General features: G+C 31.3%; 1 protein-coding gene across 1 annotated transcript; it reads left to right on the top strand.

Moving 5' to 3' along the window:
• Nucleotides 1-14,667: 14,667 nt before the first annotated feature.
• LOC133334257 (uncharacterized) lies at nucleotides 14,668-23,113 on the top strand. Its single transcript, XM_061542544.1, has 3 exons — nucleotides 14,668-14,863; nucleotides 15,101-16,249; nucleotides 23,046-23,113. The coding sequence occupies exons 1-3, from the start codon at nucleotides 14,668-14,670 to the stop codon at nucleotides 23,111-23,113; spliced, it is 1,413 nt and encodes a 470-aa protein (XP_061398528.1).
• Nucleotides 23,114-23,725: the final 612 nt, after the last annotated feature.

Consider the following 23,725-nt stretch of genomic DNA (forward strand, 5'->3'; position numbering starts at 1 on the left):
TTCCCCTACTCCTCGTTTCTCCTTTCACCCTTGATTTATAAATAAGGAACACATAAATATTTTAATTAAAAACCTAATGAGACAAAAATTCAAGTAGACACCGGTAAAAAAATGCTAAAAATAAGTGGCAGGGGAAAAATCACACACACACGCACACCGTAGAGCTGTTGTGGGGTGAAATACCAAATGGACTAAGTAATAAAGTTGGGGATTTTGTGATGGATTATGAGATTTTTTATTTTATATTTTTTGAGTTTAGTTTTTTTTTTCAAATAAATAGACATATCACACACACATGTCTTGGAGATGTAGTAAGGGCCTCAAATGCAAAATGGAGTAACTAATAAAAAATTTTTTTTTTTATTTTTTAAAAAAATCGTTCTTTTTTTGAAAATAAATTTATTAATAACTTAACTGCGTTGTAAAAGCTCAAATGCCAAATGGACTAACTAATATATTTTTTTTTAATTTATTTATTTATTTTATTTTTTTATTTTTTTTTTTTTTGAAAAGAAAAAATATTTTTTTATTATTTTGTAACTTAGTCACTTTTGCATTTCAACGGCAATGTTTTGCATGAAACAACGTGCAAACACATGTTAAGTTTACAAGAGATTTACATAAACAGATGACTTTTATGATGACGATGAGGAGAAAAAAATCTAAATTCAAGAAGGGCGCGCTTCGGTGTTCCGATCGGCAGCCAAGCAGCCATTCGACCCGACAACTAGTCAGCCAGCCATTCAGCTGCTATTTTCCGTGGGGAACCCTAAAAATAAAACTTAATGTCTACTTGAGAGAGACATTTCATCACGAAAGGGAAGAGGTGAGGCTAGGGAATTTTCTTTTTTTCTCTTGAACTTTGTTTTCTTTGAATTTTCTTAGAGTTTTTCCAAGGGGTGTGGGGGGGAAATTGTGTAGGGAAAACTGCCAGACCCTTGGCAACTTGTTGATTGTTGTTTCGAATGGGGAAAACTAAAAAAGGGGGAAAATTGCCAAAGCAAAACTTTATTTGTATTTAATTTTTTTTTTTTTTTTTTTTGTGGAAAACTGTTTACAAAGGAAAACAATTTTCTTTTTTGTTCGCTTCAAACCAAAGAGACACTTGTCAGACACTTTGCGGAAAGTTGCTTTGGCAATTTTCGGGGGTCGGGGAATAATTAGCCGTTATTAGAGGGGATTGGCTAATAGAGGTTTTGTGGAATTTTGCTGAGAAAAAAACCTTTTGTTTTCAATTAGGAAAATTTTGCTGAATTGTATTTTCCCCTGAATTACGATTTTTAATATAAAAATATTTTTAAATTTATGGTATCATTGGCAGAAAATAGCCAAAAAATTGAGCCAAAAATCGAGATGAATACCAGTTCTAAACAAATAAAAACTTAGCTGAATTGAGATTTTCATTAGAAAAACTTTGCTGAATAGCATTTTTCTATAAAAATATTTGCTGAATACCATTTTACTTTATAAAAATTGAGATGAATTGACATTTTTGTATGAAAAAACTTTGCTGAATTGAATTTTTCTTTAGAAAATCTTAGTTGAATAGCAGTTTTCTATAATAACATTTGCTGAATAACGTTTATCTTTATAAAAACTTAGCTGAATTGAGGTTTTCATAAAAAAATCGTTGCTGAATTGAGGTTTTCATAAGAAAAACTTTGTTGAATTAAGGTTTTTGTAAGAAAAATGTTGCTGAATTGAAAAACTGTTATCATAAGAAAAACTTAGCTGAATCACATTTTTCTCTGAAAATATTTCCTGAATAACGTTTATCTTTAAAAAAACGTAGCTGAATTGAAATTTTTGTATGAAAAAAACTTTGCTGAATTTAAATTTTTTTTAGAAAATCTTAGCTGAATAGCAGTTTTACATTAAAACACATTACATTAAAAACTTAGCTGAATTGACTTTTTCGTAAGAAAAACTTTGCTGAATTGAGGTTTTCATAGGAAAAATTTTGCTGAATTGAGATTTTCGTAAGAAAAACTTTGCTGAATTAATATTTATCTTATCAATATTCAATAAATATGGTTTTCATGTATAAACAAGAACAACAATCTTGACTGAATTGAAATTTTCTTTAAAAAAATCTTAGCTAAATATCGTTTATCTATAAAAATCATAGCTGAATGGAGATTTTTGTAAGAAAAACTTTGCTGAATTAATATGTTTCTAAGAAACATTCAATAAATATGGTTTCTATGTATAAAAAACCTTCACAATATTTGCTGAATTAAAATTTGTTTTAGAAAATCTATTAAAAACGTAGCTGAATTGACTTTTTCATAAGAAAAATATGGTTCATTATAGATAATTGTAAAAAAAACTTTGCTGAATTGAGTTTTTCATAAGAAAAAATTTTGCTGAATTAACATATTTCTTAGACATATTCAAAAAATAGGATTTCTATGTATAAAAAAACGTTCAAAATCATAGCTGAATTGCGATTTTCTTTATGAACATTTAGCTGTATAGAATTTTTCTATAATAATATATGCTGAATATGGTTTATCTATAAAAATCTGTAGCTGAATTGAAGTTTTCATAAGAAAAACTTTGCTGAATTTTACTTTTCATTCGAAAAAGATAGCTGAATTGAGGTTTTCATAACAAAAACATTGCTTAATTAAAGTTTTCGTATGTAAAACTTTGCTTTATTAAGGTTTTTATAAGAAAAACGTTGCTAAATTGAGATTTTCATAAAAAAAAACTCAGATGAATTAAGATTTTCATAAGAAAAACTCAGCTGAATAAGGGTTTCCATAAGAAAATCGTTGCTGAATTGCGGTTTTTGTAAGAAAAACTTTGCTGAATTACCCTTTTCATAGGAAAAACTTTGCTTAATTTCTTTTTTCATATGAAAAACTTTGTTGAATTGATGTTTTCACAAGAAAAATTTAGCTGAATTGCCTTTTTCATAGGAAAAACTTTGCTGAATTAAGGTTTTCATAACAAAACTTTGCTGAATTGAGGTTTCCATAAGAAAAACTTTGTGTGAAGGGGATTTGCATTGCGTTTTGGATAAAAAATGTAAAAATATTTCTCTTTGGAATTCTGTCACAAAATAAAATAACAAAATTTTTGTCCACACCTCCCGAAGTCTAACCCCCTTGTATCTTCTTCTTGTAAGCTATTCCAATAATTACCAAAATCTACACAAATTCCTATTCCCTCTTTTTAATTTTTTTATTCAGCAAAATTTATGGTTGACAAGATAAAGCAATTTTTGTTTAAATAACTAACAGTGAAAATTTCAAACTATACCCCTAACGTCTCTCCCTTCGATATCAGCAACACAACGAACTTCACACACATGACATTAATTACCCAGCAAAGAGTAGGGGAGGGAGGGGTGGCAACGGGACTCCATTGCTTCAAAACAGAAAAAAAGATTTGTGTCTTCCATGGGATCATTGATCACTTTGGGAATATCTCTTCTAGCTTTTTTTTTGCCTTTTGTATTGTATTTTGAGAATTTCAGTTGGGCGCCAAATTTCGTAATAAATTAAAATCAGTTTTAGCTAAAATAGAGTTGTAAAATAAATGGGTCCCCCTTCTCTCCCTTGCAAGAAGGTACGCCTGGGATTGTCTATTTTTATTCAAAGGGAAATTGGCCAGACACACTTCTCTTGATTACCCCCCTCCCCACTTTTGTGTGTGTGTGAGGACGTGTGCCATTTCATTGTCATTTGTGTCTACGTCCATTATATGCTTAATTAAGCAGGCATGATTTAGAATATTTTCAAAAGGATTTTTCATTCTATGGAATTAATTTTGAAATTCAAAATTTAAATTTAGATCCAAAGAATTTTAAGCAGATTTTTTGAATTTCACAATAAAATTAACAAAATTTATACAGAAAAATTTTATTCAGCAAGATTTTTTTCTAACGAAAAACATAAGTTAGCAGTGTTTTTCTAATTAAAATCTCGATTCAGCTAAGTTTTTCCAATGGAAACCTCAATTCAGCTAAGTTCTTTTAATGGAAACTTCAATTCAGCAAGGATTTTCAAACGAAAAACTTAATTTAGGGCAGTTTTTCTATAGGAAAACTATATTCAGCAATGTTCCTCTAACAAAAATCTTAATTCAGCAAAGTTTTTTTTATGAAAAATTTAATTCAGTTATGTTTTTTATATAAAAAAGTGGTATTCAGCTACTATTTCTACAAAAAAATGCTATTCAGCAAGGTTTTTCTATATAAACATAGTATTTATTTTCATTTCAGTTAGTTTTTCGTACAAAATCATCAATTCAGCAACATATTTATAATGAAAATTGCAATTCAGCTAAGTTTTCTCAAGTAAAAACACAATTCAGATAAGTTTTCTCAAGGAAAAACACAATTCAGCTAGGTTTTCTTACGAAAATCACAATTCAGCAAAAATGTTTTAATGAAAAAATGTTTTAATTTAAAACTCTATTCATTAAAGTTTTTCTAAAAAAATCCCAATTCAGCTAACTTTTTCTAATCAAAAACTTAATTTAGCAAAGTTTTTCGATAGAATAACTCAATTCAGCTGAGTTTTTCTAATGAAAACCTCAATTCAGCTAAGTTTTTCTAATGAAAATCACAATTTTGTAAAGTTTTTCTAATAAAAACCTCAATTCAGCTAAGTTTTTCTAATGGAAATCACAACTCAGCTAAGTTTTTAGAAAGAAATACTCAATTCAGCTAAGTTTTTCTAATGAAAACCTCATTCTAGCTAAGTTTTTCTGACGAAAACCTCTATTCAGCTACGTTTTTCGTTAGAAAAATGCCATTCAGCTAAGTTTTTCCAACGAAATTCAAAATTCAGCTAAGTTTTCCTAACGAAAATCACAATTCAGCTAAGTTTTTTTATTATTTTTTCAATATTGTATTTTATTGCAAAATATTTTTAGTCTCTGCCACCATATCGTTTTGGAAACAAACACTGAAATTAAGGTTAATTGTCTTTTTTTGTCAATTCGGGCACTTTCCCCACATTTTTCTTTTTTTTCTACTTTGTTTTTGTTAGGAAGTGACAGAACTTTTCATTACCTGCAGTTTTTTCTGTTGTATGAGGTGTGAACATATTGTCCGGCCTAATGAGATTGTGGGATGACAGTTCGAAACGAAAAGAATATCAACCTAAATATTGTCTCAGAAAATATTTATTTATTTGAGTGTGTGTGTGAGTGTCGGTGTTTGTTTAACTAATAATAAGGCATTTGTTTGAGATTCTCAAGCCAGCAATTGGCGCGAATTGGTAGAAAAAAATATTGGTAATTTTTTTGGTCGGAAATTATTTTTTTCGATTTTATTAATAAATTGATAATTTATTAATAAAATCGAAAAAAAATTTTGGTAGATTTTTTTTGGTCGAAAAAATAAATTTTGGGGAAAATAATTTTTTTGGTCGAAAAAGGTTTATTTTTGGTCGGAAAACATATTTGTTGAATTTTAAGTTTAAAAAATTATCAGAATTTTTTATTATTTTTTTTTTTATTAAAAATTGGTAGAAATTTTTGTGGTGAACAAAAATTTTTTGGTCGAAAAAAAAATACATTTTGGGCGTAAAAGAAAATATTTTGGTCGATTTTTTTTAAGTTTAACAAATTTTCTGAAGTTTTTTTAATGTATTTTACGATTAAAAAATTGGTAGAAATTTTTTGTCAAAAAAAATTTTGGTTGAAAAAAATTTTTGGTCCAATTTTTTTTTGGTCGAAAAATTTTTTTCTTCGATTTTATGCTATAAAAAAAATTTTAAATATTTTTTTAATTTTTTTTGTGATTTTTTTCTCAAAAATTTTGTTGTGAAAACATGACTTCAAATTACCAAAAAAATTGTTTTTTTTTACAAAATTAATTTCCCCAAACAATACCACAATTAATATATTGCTTGTCTTCTTGAAACAAACAAATATACCCAAAAAATTCCCATCCACCAAAGTAAACTTCCATCAATAATCATCCTTAGCCGGACAGTAAGTAAACGCCCATTTGAAAACAAAAAAAAAACACATGCTCATATTTGAAAAACTTAATTACCTCCTAAAGAAAAAAAACAACAACAACAACAAGAAAATATTACAACCAAAATAATAAGTAAATACAAAACTGAAAAATATTTTACAGATAGCAAAACAAAATACCCCCAGAGATCATTGTCGCACTCTCTCCTCTCCGTTGACTGTCTGCAGTGGATGGTAGCCCAAAGCAAATGTTTGGTCGGTTTTTGGGTGGTCAAATAATTTGCTACAAATAAAGGAAGATAATAATGTTTGCTGTTGGGGCCGCGAGGTAAATACCATGTGTGAGTGTTTTTGTTGAAAATATTAGTTATCTTTTATGTTTGTTTGTTGTCAACAATAACAAATAACAATAATAAGATCAATAATTTGGTGGGGGATTTTGAGAGATGTTTTTTTAGGTTTCAAATTTTTTTTGTCCGAAATTTAATTTTTTTAAAATTACAAAGAAAAAAATGTGTGCTCTTTTTCCTTTAAGGACCATAAAAAATCCGACCAAATTTTTTTTCTACCAATTTTTTTTTCAAAATTAAATTTTCTTTCTTTACAGACATAAAAAAATTCCGACTAAAGAAATGTTTATATCAAAAATTTCGACCAAAAAAATGTCTAATTTTTTTTTAAAAAATTAAATTTTTTAATTATATTTTTTTCATTATTGGAGAAAAAAAATTCCGACCAAAAAAAAATTCTATAAAAAATTTTCTACCAAAATGTTATTTTTTGTTAAAATTTCTTTAATTACAAAACTTTTTGACCAAATTTTTTTCCTTATATGGAGAAAAAAATTTCCGACCAAAAAAAATCTATAAACATTTTTCTACCAATTGTTATTTTTTTATTAAAATTTTTTTAATTACAAAAATATTTGACCAAAAAATTTCGACAAAAAAAAATTCTACCAAAAATTCTATAAAAAAATTTTCTACCAAATTGTTATTTTTTGTTAAAATTTTTGACCAAAAAAATTACGACCAAAAAAATGTGTACCAAAAAATTTTCTACCAAAAATTTTCTTTCCAAATTAATTGTTTTTAATAATAAAAAATTATGTATTTTTATCTTATTTGATGCTAAAACAATATTCGACCAAAAAACTTCGACAAAGAAAATTACGACTAAAAAATTTCTGCCAAAGTATTTCCAATTGAAATTCTTTTATAATAAAAAAAATACGTATTTTTTTGTTTTTGTCGTCAGAGAATATCCGACCAAAAATTTTATTTCAAAATTAGTTTTTTTGGAATTATAAAAAATTATGTATTTTTAACTTATTTGTCGAGAAAACAAATCCGACCAAACTTTTTTACTACCAATTTTTTTTATTCAAAATTAAATTTTTTCTTTACAAACATAAAAAAAAATCCGATAAAAATTTGTTCATACCAAAATTTTCAACCAAAAAAAATTTTACAAATTTTTTTCAAAATTAAATTTTTAAAAAACTTATTTTTCCTTATAAGACGACAACAAATTTCCAACCCAAAAAATATCAAAAAATGTTCTACCAAAATGTTATTTTTTATTAAAATTTTTTGAATTACAAAAATTTTTGACCAAAAAATTTCGACCAAAAAAATTTTCTGCCAAAAAATGTTTGACAAAAAATCTATAGAAAAATTTTCTACCAAAATGTTATTTTTCATTAAAATTTTTTGAATTACAAAACTGTTTTTTACCAAAAAAATTTCGAACAAAAAATATCCGACCAAAAATTTTGTTTCAAAATTAATTTTTCTTTAATAATAAAAAATCATGTATTTTTTCCTTATTTGTCGATAATTTTTCGACCAACAAAATTACAACTAAAAAATTTCTACCAAAATATTTTTTCAAAATTACATTTTTTTCGAATTTCTATAAATTAGGTTTTTTTAGTTGGCGCCAAAAAAATTTTCGACCAAAAATTTTTTTCGAATTACTATCAAATTTGTATTTTTCCTTATCTGCCAAAAGAAAGAAATTTCCGACCAAAAAAATTTCCACCAAAAAATTTCCGACCAAAAATTTTCCTTCAAAATTAATTTTTCTTTAATAATAAATAATTAAGTATTTTTTCCTTATAAAACTAAAAAATTTCGACCAACAAAATTACGACTAAAAAATTTCTACCAAAGTTTTTTTTTTCAAAATTAAACATTTTCGAATTTCTAAATATATTAATTAGGTTTTTTTCTTTATTTGGCGACAAAAAAATTTTCGACCAAAACTTTTTTCGAATTACTATAAATTATGTATTTCACATTACTTGGCAACAGGAAAAAAAATTCCGACCAAAAAATTTTCTACCAAAATTTTATTTTTTCATATAATTTTTTGAATTGCAAATTTTTTTTTTTTTGACTTTTTGCGACCAACAAATTTCTTTCCAAATTAATTTCTTTTTAAATATTCTCCGACCAAAAAACATTTCGACAAAAAAAATCGGACAATTTTCTTTCAAAATTGATTTTTTTTTTGAATTATAAAAAATTACGTATTTTTTTCCGTGTTTGTCGACAAAACAATATCCGACCAAAAATTTCGACTTAAAAAATTACGACCAAAAAATTCCTAACAAAATATTTTTTTCAAATGAAATTTTTGGAATTATTATAAATTATGTATTTTTTCATTTTTTGGCAACAGAAAAAATTCCGACCATAAAATGTCCAAACAAAAAAAAAATGTCCAACAAAAATGTTCTACCTATTGTTTTTTGAAATAACTATTTTCAATATTTTTATTTCTTCAAACATTTTTATTGTAAGTATCCTCTTATTTATACATAGATCACTTCCTTATATATTTTTTCCATTTATTGACGCAAAAGCATTTTTCGACCAAAAATTTGTTAACCAAAAAAATTTTCGACCAAACATTTTTTGACAAATATTTTTTTTTTTTTTTTTGGATTTAAAAGAAAGGAAAATAAATAAAAATTGATATTTTTCTATATAATTATTTTCTATATTCCGACCAACATTTTATCCTACCAAAATATAATACTTTTAAAATATTTTTATAATAAAATTAATTTTAATTTAAATTTTAATTTTAAAATAAAAAAAAAATCATCTATAAAAATACCCTCCTCAAAATACCCACAAAAACATCCAAAGGATTTACAAAAAAATCCCCAAAAACTTTAGACGCCATTTTAACGGATTTTGAAAAATTTTGTTGTTTTTTTTTCATTTCTTGTTGTTGCCTATGTCGGACATATGGTGAGCCGTATAATCTATGTTTGCAGGAATGTGACAAAATAATGATGATGATTTTTGGGATATTTTTTTTTTTTTTTTTTTTGTGGTGTTGACTGGGACCTCTCCCCAAAATTCACAGCGGATTTTTTTTGCACACTTTGATTTTTTTTTATATTTTGCCCAGCTAACTCCAAATTAACAACAACACCACCAAGAACACCATTAAATGGTGGATGTGCTGAAATCACAACATCTGCTATTTTTGTGCCGCAGCACACCACAGTTCGTCGTAGCCATTCGAACTAAATTGGGTGTTTTTAATTTTTGGTTTGTCGGGTTGTTATTTATTTTCGTTTTTTGCGGATTTTTCTTTTTTGCACAAATCTAAAAAAATTGCGACCAAAGGAAACTGATCTTTGTGTCATAAAATGTTGTTGTTGTCGCTGTTGTTGTGATTCTTGTTTGTTATTTATTTATTTTTTGTTTTCATTCATAATCACCACAAATTAATTCATCATCATTCGCAGAACGAAGAACATCATTCGGATATACCTTTCAATTCTAAGCTCTGGCTATGTGTCGTTGTTGTTATTCGTGTTGTCGTTGAATCATCAAATGTTTTTCTTGCAAACAGGAAATGTTGCAAAATTATGAAGAAGAAGAGGAGGAAAAAATCGGAGATACATTTCAAATTCCAAACACACATGCCATGGTACCCAGTGAACAATTTTGGTGGAAATTTATATCAAGATATTATAATTAGTTTAAATTTAAAAAAGTGATTCAATAATCAATAAAAAATCATTTCTTTTTCTTTTTTTTAGAAAAAAATATTTTGTTACAAAAAAATTGGTTGGAATTTTTTAGTTACTAATATTTGGGAATATTCCCGTTCCATAGAAATGACTTGGCTGAGTTAAATGTTTCCATTAATGGCATTTTTCTTATATCTACGTTTTTTTATTTCAGTCGAATTCCCTAGAACAACAATTAGTACCTGATCTAGATTATTTTTATTTACGATAGTTAATGGTGTGTTTGAAGTGCATGTCGGGCTGGGTCTACGTGTTTGTGTTTAATGAAACAAAAAAAGTGATGAAACAACAACAAATAGTCTTTACAAAACAACAACAATAACAAAAATGCCACCGTTTAATGGATATTCGTTTCCCTCCCCCCAAAAAACCTTTTCATCAGTCATTTAATATGCCAGTCACACATCCATACATACATAGCAGAGCATAGCATCATCATCACAATCGTGCATTAAACGAAGAGTAACGAAACTAGAGCATGTACTCATAGCACTTTGTTTTTCTCCGACGATTAATCATTACACAGTAATCACTGCAGGTAGAGACGACGACAATGATGCTGTCTGTGGTAGTTGTTGTTGCTATTGTGTCTTGCACATGCATGGAGTCTTGAGTGTGTAATAAAGAGGGAGAGAGAGAGAAAGGCTTGTGATAAGCCAAGACTCTCCGCTGATATAGTCTACGATGATGTTCAACGACAATGATGCTGTCTGTGGTAGTTGTTGTTATTGTGTCTTGCATATGCATGGAGTCATGAGTGTGTAATAAAGAGGGAGAGAGAGAAAGGCTTGTTGTTATAAGCCGAGAGTCTCTGTTGATATACATTTCTTCTTTGAAGTCTTTGAGTCTTGATTGGTTGTGCAAGAGAGATAGGGAGAGACACAAGCAGAACTGATACAAGCCTCTCCATTGAAATACCTTTCTTGTGGTGTTAATGAAACGGTAAAAATATCATTTATTTTGTTTTTCGTTTATTTTTGTGGGGAGATGAAAGGGAAGTTGAAGATAGGATTGTTGTTGCTGTTGGTAACACTTCTCGATTTCATCATCAACATGATTCGATTTGAATGCAAAAAAGTATTGTAGACAGGAAGAGGAGGATATGTATTGAGATGATTTAATATACCAGTTACACATACATACATACAGACAGAGGCATCATCATCGTATTTATGCATTAAACGAAGGGTAATGCAACTAGAGCATATACTCGTAGTACTTTGTTTTTCTCCGACAATTAACGATTACACTGTAATCACTGCAGGTACACGACGACGATGATGTTCAACGACAATGATGCTGTCTGTGGTAGTTGTTGTTGTTACAATAACTTGCACATGCATGTAGTCTTGAGTGTGTAGCAAAGAGGTAGACAGAGAGAGAGAGAAAGGCTTGTGATAAGCCGAGACTCTCCGCTAATATACATTTCTTCTTTGAATGATGCTGCAAGTGCCATATGCAGTCTTGAGTCTTGATTGGTTGTGCAAGAGAGAGAGGGGGAGAGACACGAACAGAGCTGATACGAGCCTCTCCATTAAAATACCTTTCTTGTGGTGTTAATGAAACGGTAAAAAAGAGCATTTATTTTGTTTTTGGTTTTTTTTTGTGTGGGGAGTAGAAAGGGAAGTTGATGATAGGATTATTATTGTTGTTGTTGTTTTGTTGTTGTAACACATCTCGATTTCATCACTAGCAGCATCATTAACATGATTCGATTTGAATGTAAAAAAAGTATTGTAGACAGGAAGAGGAGGATATGTAATGAGATGATAGATAGGCTGGGTTGTGACGGTTGCATCAGTTGTTTTTGTTTTCGTGGTTGTATTTGTTGTTATTGTTGTTTACGAGAACAATATTATGAGAATATATGAAATAATTATGCGACTGGAGGGAAGCTCATAGAGGGATTTTTTGTACACCAGCAAAGGAAGTTAAAAAAAAATTAGTGAAATGTAATGGATTAGAAATGTTTTTATTGAATATTTTTTATTGAAATTTCTTCATAAAAAATATAATTTTTTTTAAATATATATTTTTTTTTTTTTTTTTGTATACAAAGTTTTTTTTTTGTACAGCAGCAAAGGAAGTTAAAAAAAAAATTATTGAAATGTAATGGATTAGAAATAAAGGGTTTAATATATATATATATATATATATATTAAAGAAATCAAAGTTTTTATTGAATATTTTTTATTGAAATTTCTTCATAAAAAATATAATTTTTTTTAAATATTTAATTTTTTTTTTGTGTACAAAGTTTTTTTATAAAATATTTATTTTTTATCTATAAAAAATTTAATAATTTTAACAATTTTTTCAATTAATTTAATTAAATTTATTAAATACCAAATTCAAATCTTAACGCCTTTTTAAACGTGTTCAATTAGAGAACATTAAATTCTATTTTTATTTGAATTCATTTAATTTTCGAATCAATAAATGACCCCCGCAAACTCTCCAATAAACAAACACAAAATCATAAACTTCGATCCGAACAATTTCCAATAACGATTAACATAAATGGTCAACTGATGGCTGGCTGGCGATTCAAGTCGAGTTGTGCAGAGGTGTATGGCGGGAGTGTACCCCAGGCGCTGCCATACATTGTTGTTGTGGCACATGTTCGTTTGTCACCCAGTATCGGTGCATGAAAAATCGCTGATGGCTAGTGTTTGGTGTGCGTCCGCATGTTCGCATCGATGTTGTTATTGTGGTGTTGCTATCAAACAATTGGCGTCGTCGTCGTCGCCGTCTAACACCCTGACGCCAGTCAGCTTGACGAAGTGTTTGATGACAACAACGGTATGCATGCATAACTGATATGGATGGTGGTGGATATGAAAATGGTCAACAGTGTATTTCCATCAAACCCTCCTCCCCCCTTCCTAACATAATGAAAATTGATGATCCATTGGCGGTTTTTTTCCCTGATTAGTTGGAGGTTATGATAAATATCTTTGTTGCAGGAATGCTGTGGCATATAATTTCCAAAAAATCTCTAATGATATACACAAAAAAATCGAACAAAAACAATTTAGACCATAACACGTTTTGACCCAAAAATTACCGATCAAAAATTTTTTTTTCAAAAAAAAAAAAAAAATAAATAAATAATTTTTTTAGCAAAAAAAAAAAAAACTTTAACCAAAAATTTCCAACTAATTTTTTTTTTAACAAAAAAAAAATATTTAAAAAAAATATCCAAATATAAAAAATTAAGAATAAAAACAAATTTAAGCCAAAACATTATTTAAAAAAATCTTTAAAATTTTTTTTTAACTAAAAAAAATTGTTATATAACCATATTTTTTTAGCAAAACTGATTTTCATAGATTTCTATTTCTATATTTGTTGTTGTTTTTTTAATGCATTTCGCTATTTTTTCTTTGCAACCACTTCCAAGCCCATTGGCCTCTTCCGTTCATATGTGGAGCACCACAAGCACTTAAAGTGCTTGCGGCTGAGTGCCTAATATTTATTTAAGATAATTGCATTTTCTATTTATTTAACAAATTAATTTATTTTCCTGTTGTTGGTGTTGTTGTTTTATTGTAAGTTGTAATTTGTGAATATTCTCAGTAGGGATTAGGACAAAACTTGTTATTTTGGGTCAACTACAATTATTTTCGATAGAAAAAAAATCTCCGTACCCTAGCTCGGAGTTTTTTCTATAGAAAAAAATCTCCGGACTCTAGTTCGGAGTCTTTTTCTATAGAAAAAAATCTCTGGACCCTAGTTCGGAGTCTTTTTCTATAGAAAAAAATCTCCGGACCCTAGTTCGGAGTTTTTTTCTATATAAAAAAATCTCCGGACCCTAGTTCGGAGTCTTTTTCTATAGAAAAAAATCTCCGGACCCTAGTTCGGAGTCTTTTTCTATAGAAAAAAATCTCCGGACCCTAGTTCGGAGTTCTTTTTTCTATAGAAAAAAATCTCCGGACCCTAGTTCGGAGTTCTTTTTTCTATAGAAAAAAATCTCCGGACCCTAGTTCGGAGTTCTTTTTTCTATAGAAAAAAATCTCCGGACCCTAGTTCGGAGTTCTTTTTTCTATAGAAAAAAATCTCCGGACCCTAGTTCGGAGTTCTTTTTTCTATAGAAAAAAATCTCCGGACCCTAGTTCGGAGTTCTTTTTTCTATAGAAAAAAATCTCCGGACCCTAGTTCGGAGTTCTTTTTTCTATAAAAAAAAATCTCCGGACCCTAGTTCGGAGTTCTTTTTTCTATAGAAAAAAATCTCCGGACCCTAGTTTTAATATATTTTCTTTCTTCACCTTTAATAACATCCCACGCCACTTTCCTCCGTATTGCCCCCCAATTAATTGATATTTTTATTCAACCTCCTGAGAATACCTTAAATTTATGGCTTGACCCGACATGCAGTAATTACAACAAAACGGCTAAATTTAATTTGTTAAATAAATACAGAAGCAATTAGCGGGAACAAATAATAGACATTTTGTGCGGAACACTTCAAATGGAGGCTAGCAAGTGGCGGTGCTGTGGCATAAAGCCAAAGGGCAGTCGAGGACTTGGGCGAAAAAAAATTTGAAAAAAAATCGAAGCAAGAAATTCGAAAAAAAATATTGATGATGGCTCTTTTAAATCTGACCTCATTATTGGCAGCGGAATTTCCTGCAAGGATTTTCAGTTTTTTAAGGGTCCTCCAGCACGAAATGGCCATAGAGACCCTGGTGTTTTACGATTATCAAAATCAGGGAGATTTAGTGGATATGTGGAAGCGAGCTGCAGGTGAACAGGTGACCGCCGATGAACCTCCTTTGGTGCTTGTCAGCCAACATATACCCTGGGTGTTAAAGGATCATTTGTCATGGAATTTTTTACCCCTGGTTTTTATTCAATCCCAGGGAAGTGAGGAGATTTTGGAGATTCTCTTCGCATCCATGAAACGCTGACATTTGAAACTTATCGCCTTCGTGGCCTCTGAGGATTTGGATCCGCCAGAGAAATGGTGGCCGTTGTGGCTGTGGTGCCGTAAAAATGGTTTCTTTAACACAATTCTAATCAACTTCGAGGACCATGAGAGAATGGTAGTTTTTCAGCATTACAACAACAATCAGCGGTTTATTACAACAACAAATTTTGAAGAGTTCTGGCATACAGAAGTTTGGGAAAATTCAAAAAATCTCCATGGCTTTCCCATACGTTGCGTTTTGGGCAATAATCCGCCCCGATCATTATTGTGGTGGTCCGGAAATGATACCAGCAGCCACCTCCACATCAGTGGGTATTATGCCACAATTCTGAAAATCTTTGCCAAGCAGTACAATGCCACACTGGACTGGATCATCAACTCCCACAAGGAATACTACAATGAACTGGACTGCCTGCACTATTTAAGGACCAATCGCACCGATGTCTGTGCCGATGCCATGATAATGGGTCCCAATTACATTGTCACCCAGCCGGAGGAGATAACCAACAGCTATCTCATTGTTCCGCAGGATACAGCCATGGATCGTTTTTATTATTTCATTAAACCCTTCCAGCCGGAGGTGTGGCTCTGGGGTGAATTTACGATGTGCTATGTCAGCCTCATGTTGTCTCTGATAAATCATCTGCAGGGTGGGGTATGGGATTTCCCCCAGAATTATTTAAACTCCATGATGGCAGCAGCGAACCTACCCTTCCAGCTGACGAAGATCCAAGGTTGGCGTCGAAGATTTTTGGAAATTTTCATGTTCCTCTGTGGCTTTGTCCTGGCCAATTGGTATTTATCCCTGCTCTCCAGTTTATTGTCCAGTCGCCTCTATGACCACTACATCACCTCCCTCGAGGACCTGGTGGAACACAACATCTCGATTATCATCAGTGAATATGAATATATTTTCCTCAATAGCACCGAGATCTCCCCCCTGCTCAGCCAACAGCTGAGGATAGTGGACAATGCATTCCTTTCCGCATCCCGTCGTAACCTCACAGCCCGCTATGCCTATTACAGTCAATATGATAAAAATTATTTCTATCTCAGGCAGCAGATCTTTATGGAAAAACCCCGGATGAAGGAGCTCGTGGAATATCCAATAAATCCGGTTTATGGTGGCATTCCACTGCGTCCCAATTGGCCTTTGGAGGGCAAGCTGAACACGCTGATGGGTTATATGCTGGAAAGTGGGGTATTTATAAGGATCCTAGAGGACACATTTTATGATGCCATACGTATTGGACACTTGAAATATTTTCCCATGGATCGCGATGCGGTGGAACCGCTAAGTTTGGAATATTTCCGAATGCCAGGTACTTTGCTGGTGGTGGGGTATACAATGGGTGCGATTTGTTTTATTGGGGAAATTTTTATAAGAAAATATAGAAATTAGAAAAAAAAATAAATTGAAAATTTTCCTCAGGCCCAGAAAAAAATTCTCCGGACCTCAATTCCGGACCTAATGTTCGGAATTTTTTTTCTATAGAAAAAATATCTAGAACTCTGTTTGGAATATTTTTCTATAGAAAAAATCTCCGGACCTTAGTTCTGTCTTTTCCGGCCCCTAGTTCCGAGTTTTTTTCTATAAAAAAATTTCCGGACTTCGGAGTTTTTCCTATAGAAAAAAATCAGAACTACAGTCCCGAGATTCCGAACTTGGGTCCCGAGATTTTTTTCTATAGAAAAAATACCGAACTAGGATTTCGAACAGAGGTCCGGATCTATAGAAACAAATTCCCAACCTGGGTTCCGGAGATGTTTTCTCCGAACTGAAGTCCGAAGATTTTTTTCTATAGAAAATAATTCCGAACTGAGGTCCGGAGATTTGTTTCTGTAGCAAAAAACGGAACTGGTGTCCCGAAAAATTTGAAAAAAATTTGGAACTGGGGTCCGGAGATTTTTTTCTGTAGACAAAAAATTTGGACTGGGGTCCGGAGTTTTTTTCTTTGTAGAAAAAAAATTCCGAACTAAGTTCCGGAGATTTTTTTCTATAGAAAAAATTCCCCGAACTGAGGTCCGGAGATTTTTTTCTATAGAAACAAATTCCGAACTGAGGTCCGGAGATTTTTTTCTACAGAAACAAATTCCGAACTGAGGTCCGGAGATTTTTTTCTACAGAAACAAATTCCGAACTGAGGTCCGGAGATTTTTTTCTATAGAAACAAATTCCGAACTGAGGTCCGGAGATTTTTTTTCTATAGAAACAAATTCCGAACTGAGGTCCGGAGATTTTTTTCTATAGAAACAAATTCCGAACTGAGGTCCGGAGATTTTTTTCTATAGAAACAAATTCCGAACTGAGGTCCGGAGATTTTTTTCTATAGAAACAAATTCCGAACTGAGGTCCGGAGATTTTTTTCTATAGGAACAAATTCCGAACTGAGGTCCGGAGATTTTTTTCTATAGGAACAAATTCCGAACTGAGGTCCGGAGATTTTTTTCTATAGAAACAAATTCCGAACTGAGGTCCGGAGATTTTTTTCTATAGAAACAAATTCCGAACTGACGTCCGGAGATTTTTTTCTATAGAAAAAATTCCGAACTGAGGTCCAGAGATTTGTTTCTATATTTTTTCTATTCCGAACTAGGGTTCGAATAAAAAAATAAATTCCCCTTCCCCCTTTTTTGTACCACTTTTGTGCGAAGAAAAACTTCAAAATTAATTTTCAATACATTTAATTGAGAATGCAATAAAATTCAATTAAAATTGAATTTTTGTTGTTGTTCCCAAACCGCTAATGCAGTTTTTATTACTTCTTGCTTTCGGCTTCGTTTTCATTCGAACGCAAACACACACAATTGATGGACTACCATCGCCGCCAAATGGCGCTGGACTCCATTAAAAGTGAAGTGCAACGAACTGAAGAAAAAAACCCCGATTCAGAAGTAGCGGTGGGATCGAAAATTAAAAGCTATGCTCATAAAAAAGTAGTTTGAAGAAAGATAAAAAAATAAAAATTAGGTTACAAACATAAATTAATGATACTCAAGAAGTCGATCGGAAGCCATGGCTGTTGGCTGCTGTCGGCTCTTTAACGCTTCATTGCCATGTGAAACAAGGCGTTTAATTTAAACAAATTAACAATCTAATTTTTGGGGGTTGGGAATATTTCCAAAAAATAAAAATTTCAAATGTTTCCCCCTTTCCCACACACCCTGCCCCCCACCCTCCGAAAAATAATCAATTTCATCGATTTTCAATTGCTATGGAATTTTCAAATTAATTGTCTCCAAATAAAACAGAAAAATCGATTCGGATGACCAAAGGGGGAGGGGGAGTGGGAGTGGGAGGGGAATATTTCCCCTTGCCGTCTTTAAAAAATTAAATTGTTGTTTGTGAAGTGTCAGACGACACATGTCATCTGAAATGTTTTATTGAATTTCAAGTTCCCGTCCCAATATGGGATTACAATGAATGAATGGTCTGGCGGGTGGGTGTGTTGGTGAAAAAAAATTAATTAATGGGATTTTTCAATGGACCTTTTAAGCTTCATTGGTTTTCAAGTAGATGTTTTATCGGTTGACAAAAATTACCCTACACCACTTGAAGAACTTCGTACTGAGCACAGGCTATTTTTGCTATAGAAAAAAATCCGAACTAAGACCCGGAACTTTTTTTCTATAGGTCCCGAGAATTTTTTTCTATAGAAAAAAATTCCGAACTAGGTCCGGAGATTTTTTTTCTATAGAAAAAATACCAAACTAGGATCCGCAGATTTGTTTTATATAGAAAAAAAATTCCGAACTGGGATCCGGAGATTTTTTTTTTGTATGGAAAAAATTCCGAACTAGGGTCTGGAGATTTTTTTTGTATAGAAAAAAAATTCCGGCGATTTTTTGTATGGAAAAAAAATTCAGAACTAGGGTCCGGATATTTTTTTCTATAGAAAAAATACCGAACTAGGGTCCGGAGATTTTTTTCTATACAAAAAAAAAATTGAACTAGGGTCCCGAGAATTTTTTTCTATAGAAAAAAAATCGGAAAAATACCAAACTAGGATACGCAGATTTGTTTTATATAGAAAAAAATTCCGAACTGGGATCCGGAGATTTTTTTTGTGTAGAAAAAAGTCCGAACTAGGGTCTGAAGATTTTTTTTGTATAGAAAAAAAATTCCGGAGATTTTTTTTTGTATGGAAAAAAATTCCGAACTAGGGTCCGGAGATTTTTTTCTATAGAAAAAATACCGAACTGGGATCCGGAGATTTGTAGAAAAAAGTCCGAACTAGGGTCTGGAGATTTTTTTGTATGGAAAAAAATTCCGGAGATTTTTTTTTTGTATGGAAAAAAAATTTTGAACTAGGGTCCGGAGATTTTTTTCTATACAAAAAAAAAATTGAACTAGGGTCCCGAGAATTTTTTTCTATAGAAAAAATCGGGAAATAGGGTCCCGAATTTTTTTTTTTATAGAAAATAATTCGGAACAAGGGTCCGGAACTTTTTTTCTATAGAAAAAAATCTTAAATTTGGGACCATTTTTTTTCTAAAAATCGGACTTTTGGAACACCACTATGGTGTTATTTATCTTCTTTTTATTTATTAAAAATTTGTCTTCAGATAAATTAGCATAGCTTCGAAGTTAATCCTCCTAATTCAGTTGATAAGACAACAATGATCCGATTGGACCATTGTTGGTTAGGAATTTTGGAATTAAAAAAAAAATAACAAAAAGAACCCACGAAAATGAAGTGAGAAATGTCAGCCAGAAAGACAGCAAGACATCGAAGTAAAAAAAAAACAAAAAAATCAAAAAAATACCTCGAAGTCCACAACAAAAGTCTGAAACTAATTAAGCCTTTTTTAAGATAAAGCAAGAACAACAACAACAAAAATAAAATATAACAATAACATTAAACACATTATGTTGTTGTTTTTGTTGTTTTTTCGGATCTACAACCTCTCTAAACTAAGGAATTTCAAATTTCATTCATTCGGCTGGCCTCAGGGCATTAATTCCGAAAAACAAAAAAATACGAAATCCAAAAACACGGACAGGAAGTGAATAATTTGTGGCATGAAACCCCAAATAACCAAAGTTGTTGTTTTTGTTGTAAACAAAATTCGAAGCAGCTTGGTTGGCTATCTTAAGCCTCCCAATGAAAAGGCGTAAAAATTTATTGGATATTTTAAAAAGGCGAACAGCAATTTCGAACACCAACAACACACGCCCCATTAAAACAAACACAAAGTATTTCAAACAACAAAAACAACAACAACAATATTTTCAAACAAGAAAAAGGTGACCAACCATGGACCGAAAATAAAATAACCCCAATATTCCCATTAATTATTTTCCAATTAATATTGAATTTCATTAGCTTACCTTCAGCGGGAGATTGAAAAAAAATATCCAAAATCTGAAAAAATCAAATGGAAGCAATTAGAAAATATTTTGGGAAAATGCAAAAAAAAAAATAAAAACTGAGGTCCTGAGAATTTTTTCTATAGCAAAAAATTCCGAACTGTGGACCGGAGAAATTTTTCTATAGCAAAAAAAATCCGAACTGAGGTCCGGAGAATTTTTTTTATAGCAAAAAAATTCCGAACTGAGGTCCGGAGAATTTTTTCTATAGCGAAAAAATTCCGAACTGAGGTCCGGAGAATTTTTTCTATACCGAAAAAATTCCGAACTGAGGTCCGGAGAATTTTTTCTATAGCGAAAAAATTCCGAACTGAGGTCCGGAGAATTTTTTCTATAGCAAAAAATTCCGAACTGAGGTCCGGAGAATCTTTTCTATAGCAAAAAATTGCGAACTGAGGTTCGGAGAATTTTTTCTATAGAAAAAAATTCCGAACTTAGGTCCGGTGAATTTTTTTCTATAGAAAAAATTCCGAACTGAGGTCCGTTGAATTTTTTTCTATAGAAAAAAATGCCGAACTGAGGTACGGTGAATTTTTTTCTATAGAAAAAAATGCCAAACTGAGGTCCGGTGAATTTTTTTCTATAGAAAAAAATGCCGAACTGAGGTCCGGTGAATTTTTTTCTATAGAAAAAAATGCCGAACTGAGGTCCGGTGAATTTTTTTCTATAGAAAAAAATGCCGAACTGAGGTCCGGTGAATTTTTTTCTATAGAAAAAAATGCCGAACTGAGGTCCGGTGAATTTTTTTCTATAGAAAAAAATGCCGAACTGAGGTCCGGTGAATTTTTTTCTATAGAAAAAAATGCCGAACTGAGGTCCGGTGAATTTTTTTCTATAGAAAAAAATGCCGAACTGAGGTCCGGTGAATTTTTTTCTATAGAAAAAAATGCCGAACTGAGGTCCGGTGAATTTTTTTCTATAGCAAAAAAATTTCGAACTGAGGTCCGGTGAATTTTTTTCTTTAGAAAAAAATGCCGAACTGAGGTACGGTGAATTTTTTTCTTTAGAAAAAAATGCCGAACTGAGGTCCGGTGAATTTTTTTCTTTAGAAAAAAATGCCGAACTGAGGTCCGGTGAATTTTTTTCTTTAGAAAAAAATGCCGAACTGAGGTCCGGTGAATTTTTTTCTATAGAAAAAAATTCCGAACTGAGGTCCGGCGAATTTTTTCTATTGCAAAAAAATTCCGAACTGAGGTCCGGAGAATTTTTTCTATAGAAAAAAATTCCGAACAAAGGTCCGGAGAATTTTTTCTATCGTTTTTTTCTTATAAAAAAAAATCCGAACCGAGATTTTTTTATAGAAACAAAAATTCGAACTGAGGTCCGAAGAATTTTTTCTATAGAAAAAAATCCCAAACTGAGGTCCGGAAATTTTCAAAATTAGATATTTGGGGATCTCATTGGGTGGACAATCTCCCTACCAAAAATTATCAGTATTGTCCAAAGTTTGAGGGTAGTCCCCATATAAAGCTAACCTCATTTTTCGAAGTTTTTGAGATTTTGGAGAGGTTTTCCAACCGATTTGGCTGTAATGTGGTACTTTGGGTTCTCATATGGTGGATAATCTCCCCACCAAAAATTATCAGTATTGTCTTACGTTTCGGGGTAGTCGCCATATAAAGCTAACCTCATTTTTCGAAGTTTTAGAGATTTTGCAGCGGTTTTCCAACCGATTTGGCTATAATTTGGCATTTTGGGTTCTCATTTGGTCGACAATCTCCCTACCAAAAATTATAAATATTGACTTAAGTTTCGGGGTATTTGCCATATAAAGCTACCCTCATTTTTCGAAGTTTTAGAGATTTTGGGGAGGTTTTACATACGAATTGGCTATAATTTGGTATTTTGGGTTCTCATTTGGTCGAGAATTTCCCCTCCAAAAATTATCAATATTGACTTAAGTTTCGGAGTAGGCTTCATATAAAGGTACCCTCATTATTCCATGTTTTTGAGATTTTGAACCGATTTTTAAAACGAACTGGCTGTAATTTGGCACTTTGGGTTCTCATTTGGTAGAGAATCTCCCCACCAAAAAGTATCAGTATTGGCCCAAGATTTGGAGTAGGCCTCATATAAATGTACCCTCATTATTCGAAGTTTTTGAGATTTTGGAGAGGTTTTTCAACCGATTTGGTTGTAATTTGATATTTTGGGTTCTCATTTGGGCAACAATTTCCCCACAAAAAATCGTCGGATTTTAGTTATTTTTCGGGGTATTCGCCATATAATGCAACCCTCATTATTCGAAGTTTTTGAGATTATGGTGAGGGTTTTCATCTGAATTGGCTAGAAATTGGTATTTGGAATTCTCATTGGATAGCAGAACTTCACATCAAAAATCTCCGGACCTTAATTCGGAGTTCCGAAGAATTTTTCCTTTGGAAAAAATTTTCGAGACCACATTTCCGCAGTTTGTTTTATAGAAAATTTTTTTTCTACAATAATCTTTTTATAAAATAATCTCCGGACCATTGTTCGGAGTTTTTTTCTGTATTTTTTTTTTTTTTAATTTTTATAACATTGTTGTTGTAATAATATTTCCAAATTACTTTTTTGCCTATTTGAACAAATTAACAGCCTCTCTGAAATGGCCACAAATTAGCCTGCGAATATTTTCGTCGATCATTCGTTCGTTCGTTTGTTTGTTTGTTACCAACATCAAACATCAAAATCTAAATGGCTTAAAATTATTTGCTTTTATTTTGCCCCTTTATGGCCTACGATGATTATTTGTCTTTTGTGTAAAGCGGCTCAAATGTACTTTACCGGCTGTCCGACCCGTTCGCTCGCTCGCTTGCCAAATGACCGCTTATGAACCCTAACTGGCCACGGTAATGTAATTTATTTTCTGTTTATTTTCAAGAAAGACAACATCATTACGAACTTCGGGGTAATTAACATTTTTGCCAAGGCTAAAATTGTCGGCAATTAGTTGAGCTGATCTGACAGACACACTTCGAGTTGATGAACGGTGTTGATTTTTTTATGAATGAAATTTTGAGGCAAAAGAAAAAAAATACATAACTGGTTTCATTTAATTTGTCGGATGGATTTTGTAATTATTTTCTAGGGAATTCTGATGGAGGATGAGGAGGGGGAGGGGGAAGGGTGGGGCAAAATGGAGAAGAAAATATTTTTTTAAATTATTTTAATGTTATGAATATTAAAAATTAAATTTTACAAAAAAATTTCAAAAAAATGTTGCAAGTTCGATCGAACATGTTGAAGTTTGATTCGAACTTCATGAAATTTGATCAGTTTGGAATGATATTTAATTCTCTAGAATTAAAATTCTTGAATTTGGAAAAAATTCCGCAATGTTCGATTCAAACTTAATGGTGTTCGATCAAACTTCTTAAGGTTGCATGAAAAAAAATTAAAATTTTTTGATATAAATCTAATATTTTTTCAATTATTTTAATGTTAA

The sequence above is a fragment of the Musca vetustissima genome, unplaced genomic scaffold (genome assembly GCF_032173495.1).
Source record: "Musca vetustissima isolate MV318-11 ecotype Yass unplaced genomic scaffold, APGP_CSIRO_Mvet_v1 utg250106, whole genome shotgun sequence".
Classification (NCBI taxonomy): domain Eukaryota; kingdom Metazoa; phylum Arthropoda; class Insecta; order Diptera; family Muscidae; genus Musca; species Musca vetustissima.

Bases quoted from the DNA above. Each gene is read 5' to 3' on its own strand.
- LOC133334257 (XM_061542544.1), top strand. From the start codon at position 14,668: ATGGCCATAGAGACCCTGGTGTTTTACGATTATCAAAATCAGGGAGAT. The intron at 14,864-15,100 runs GTGAGGAGATTT...CAAATTTTGAAG, and splicing joins TTTTATTCAATCCCAGGGAA to AGTTCTGGCATACAGAAGTT. The intron at 16,250-23,045 runs GTACTTTGCTGG...TTTTGTGTAAAG, and splicing joins GGAATATTTCCGAATGCCAG to CGGCTCAAATGTACTTTACC.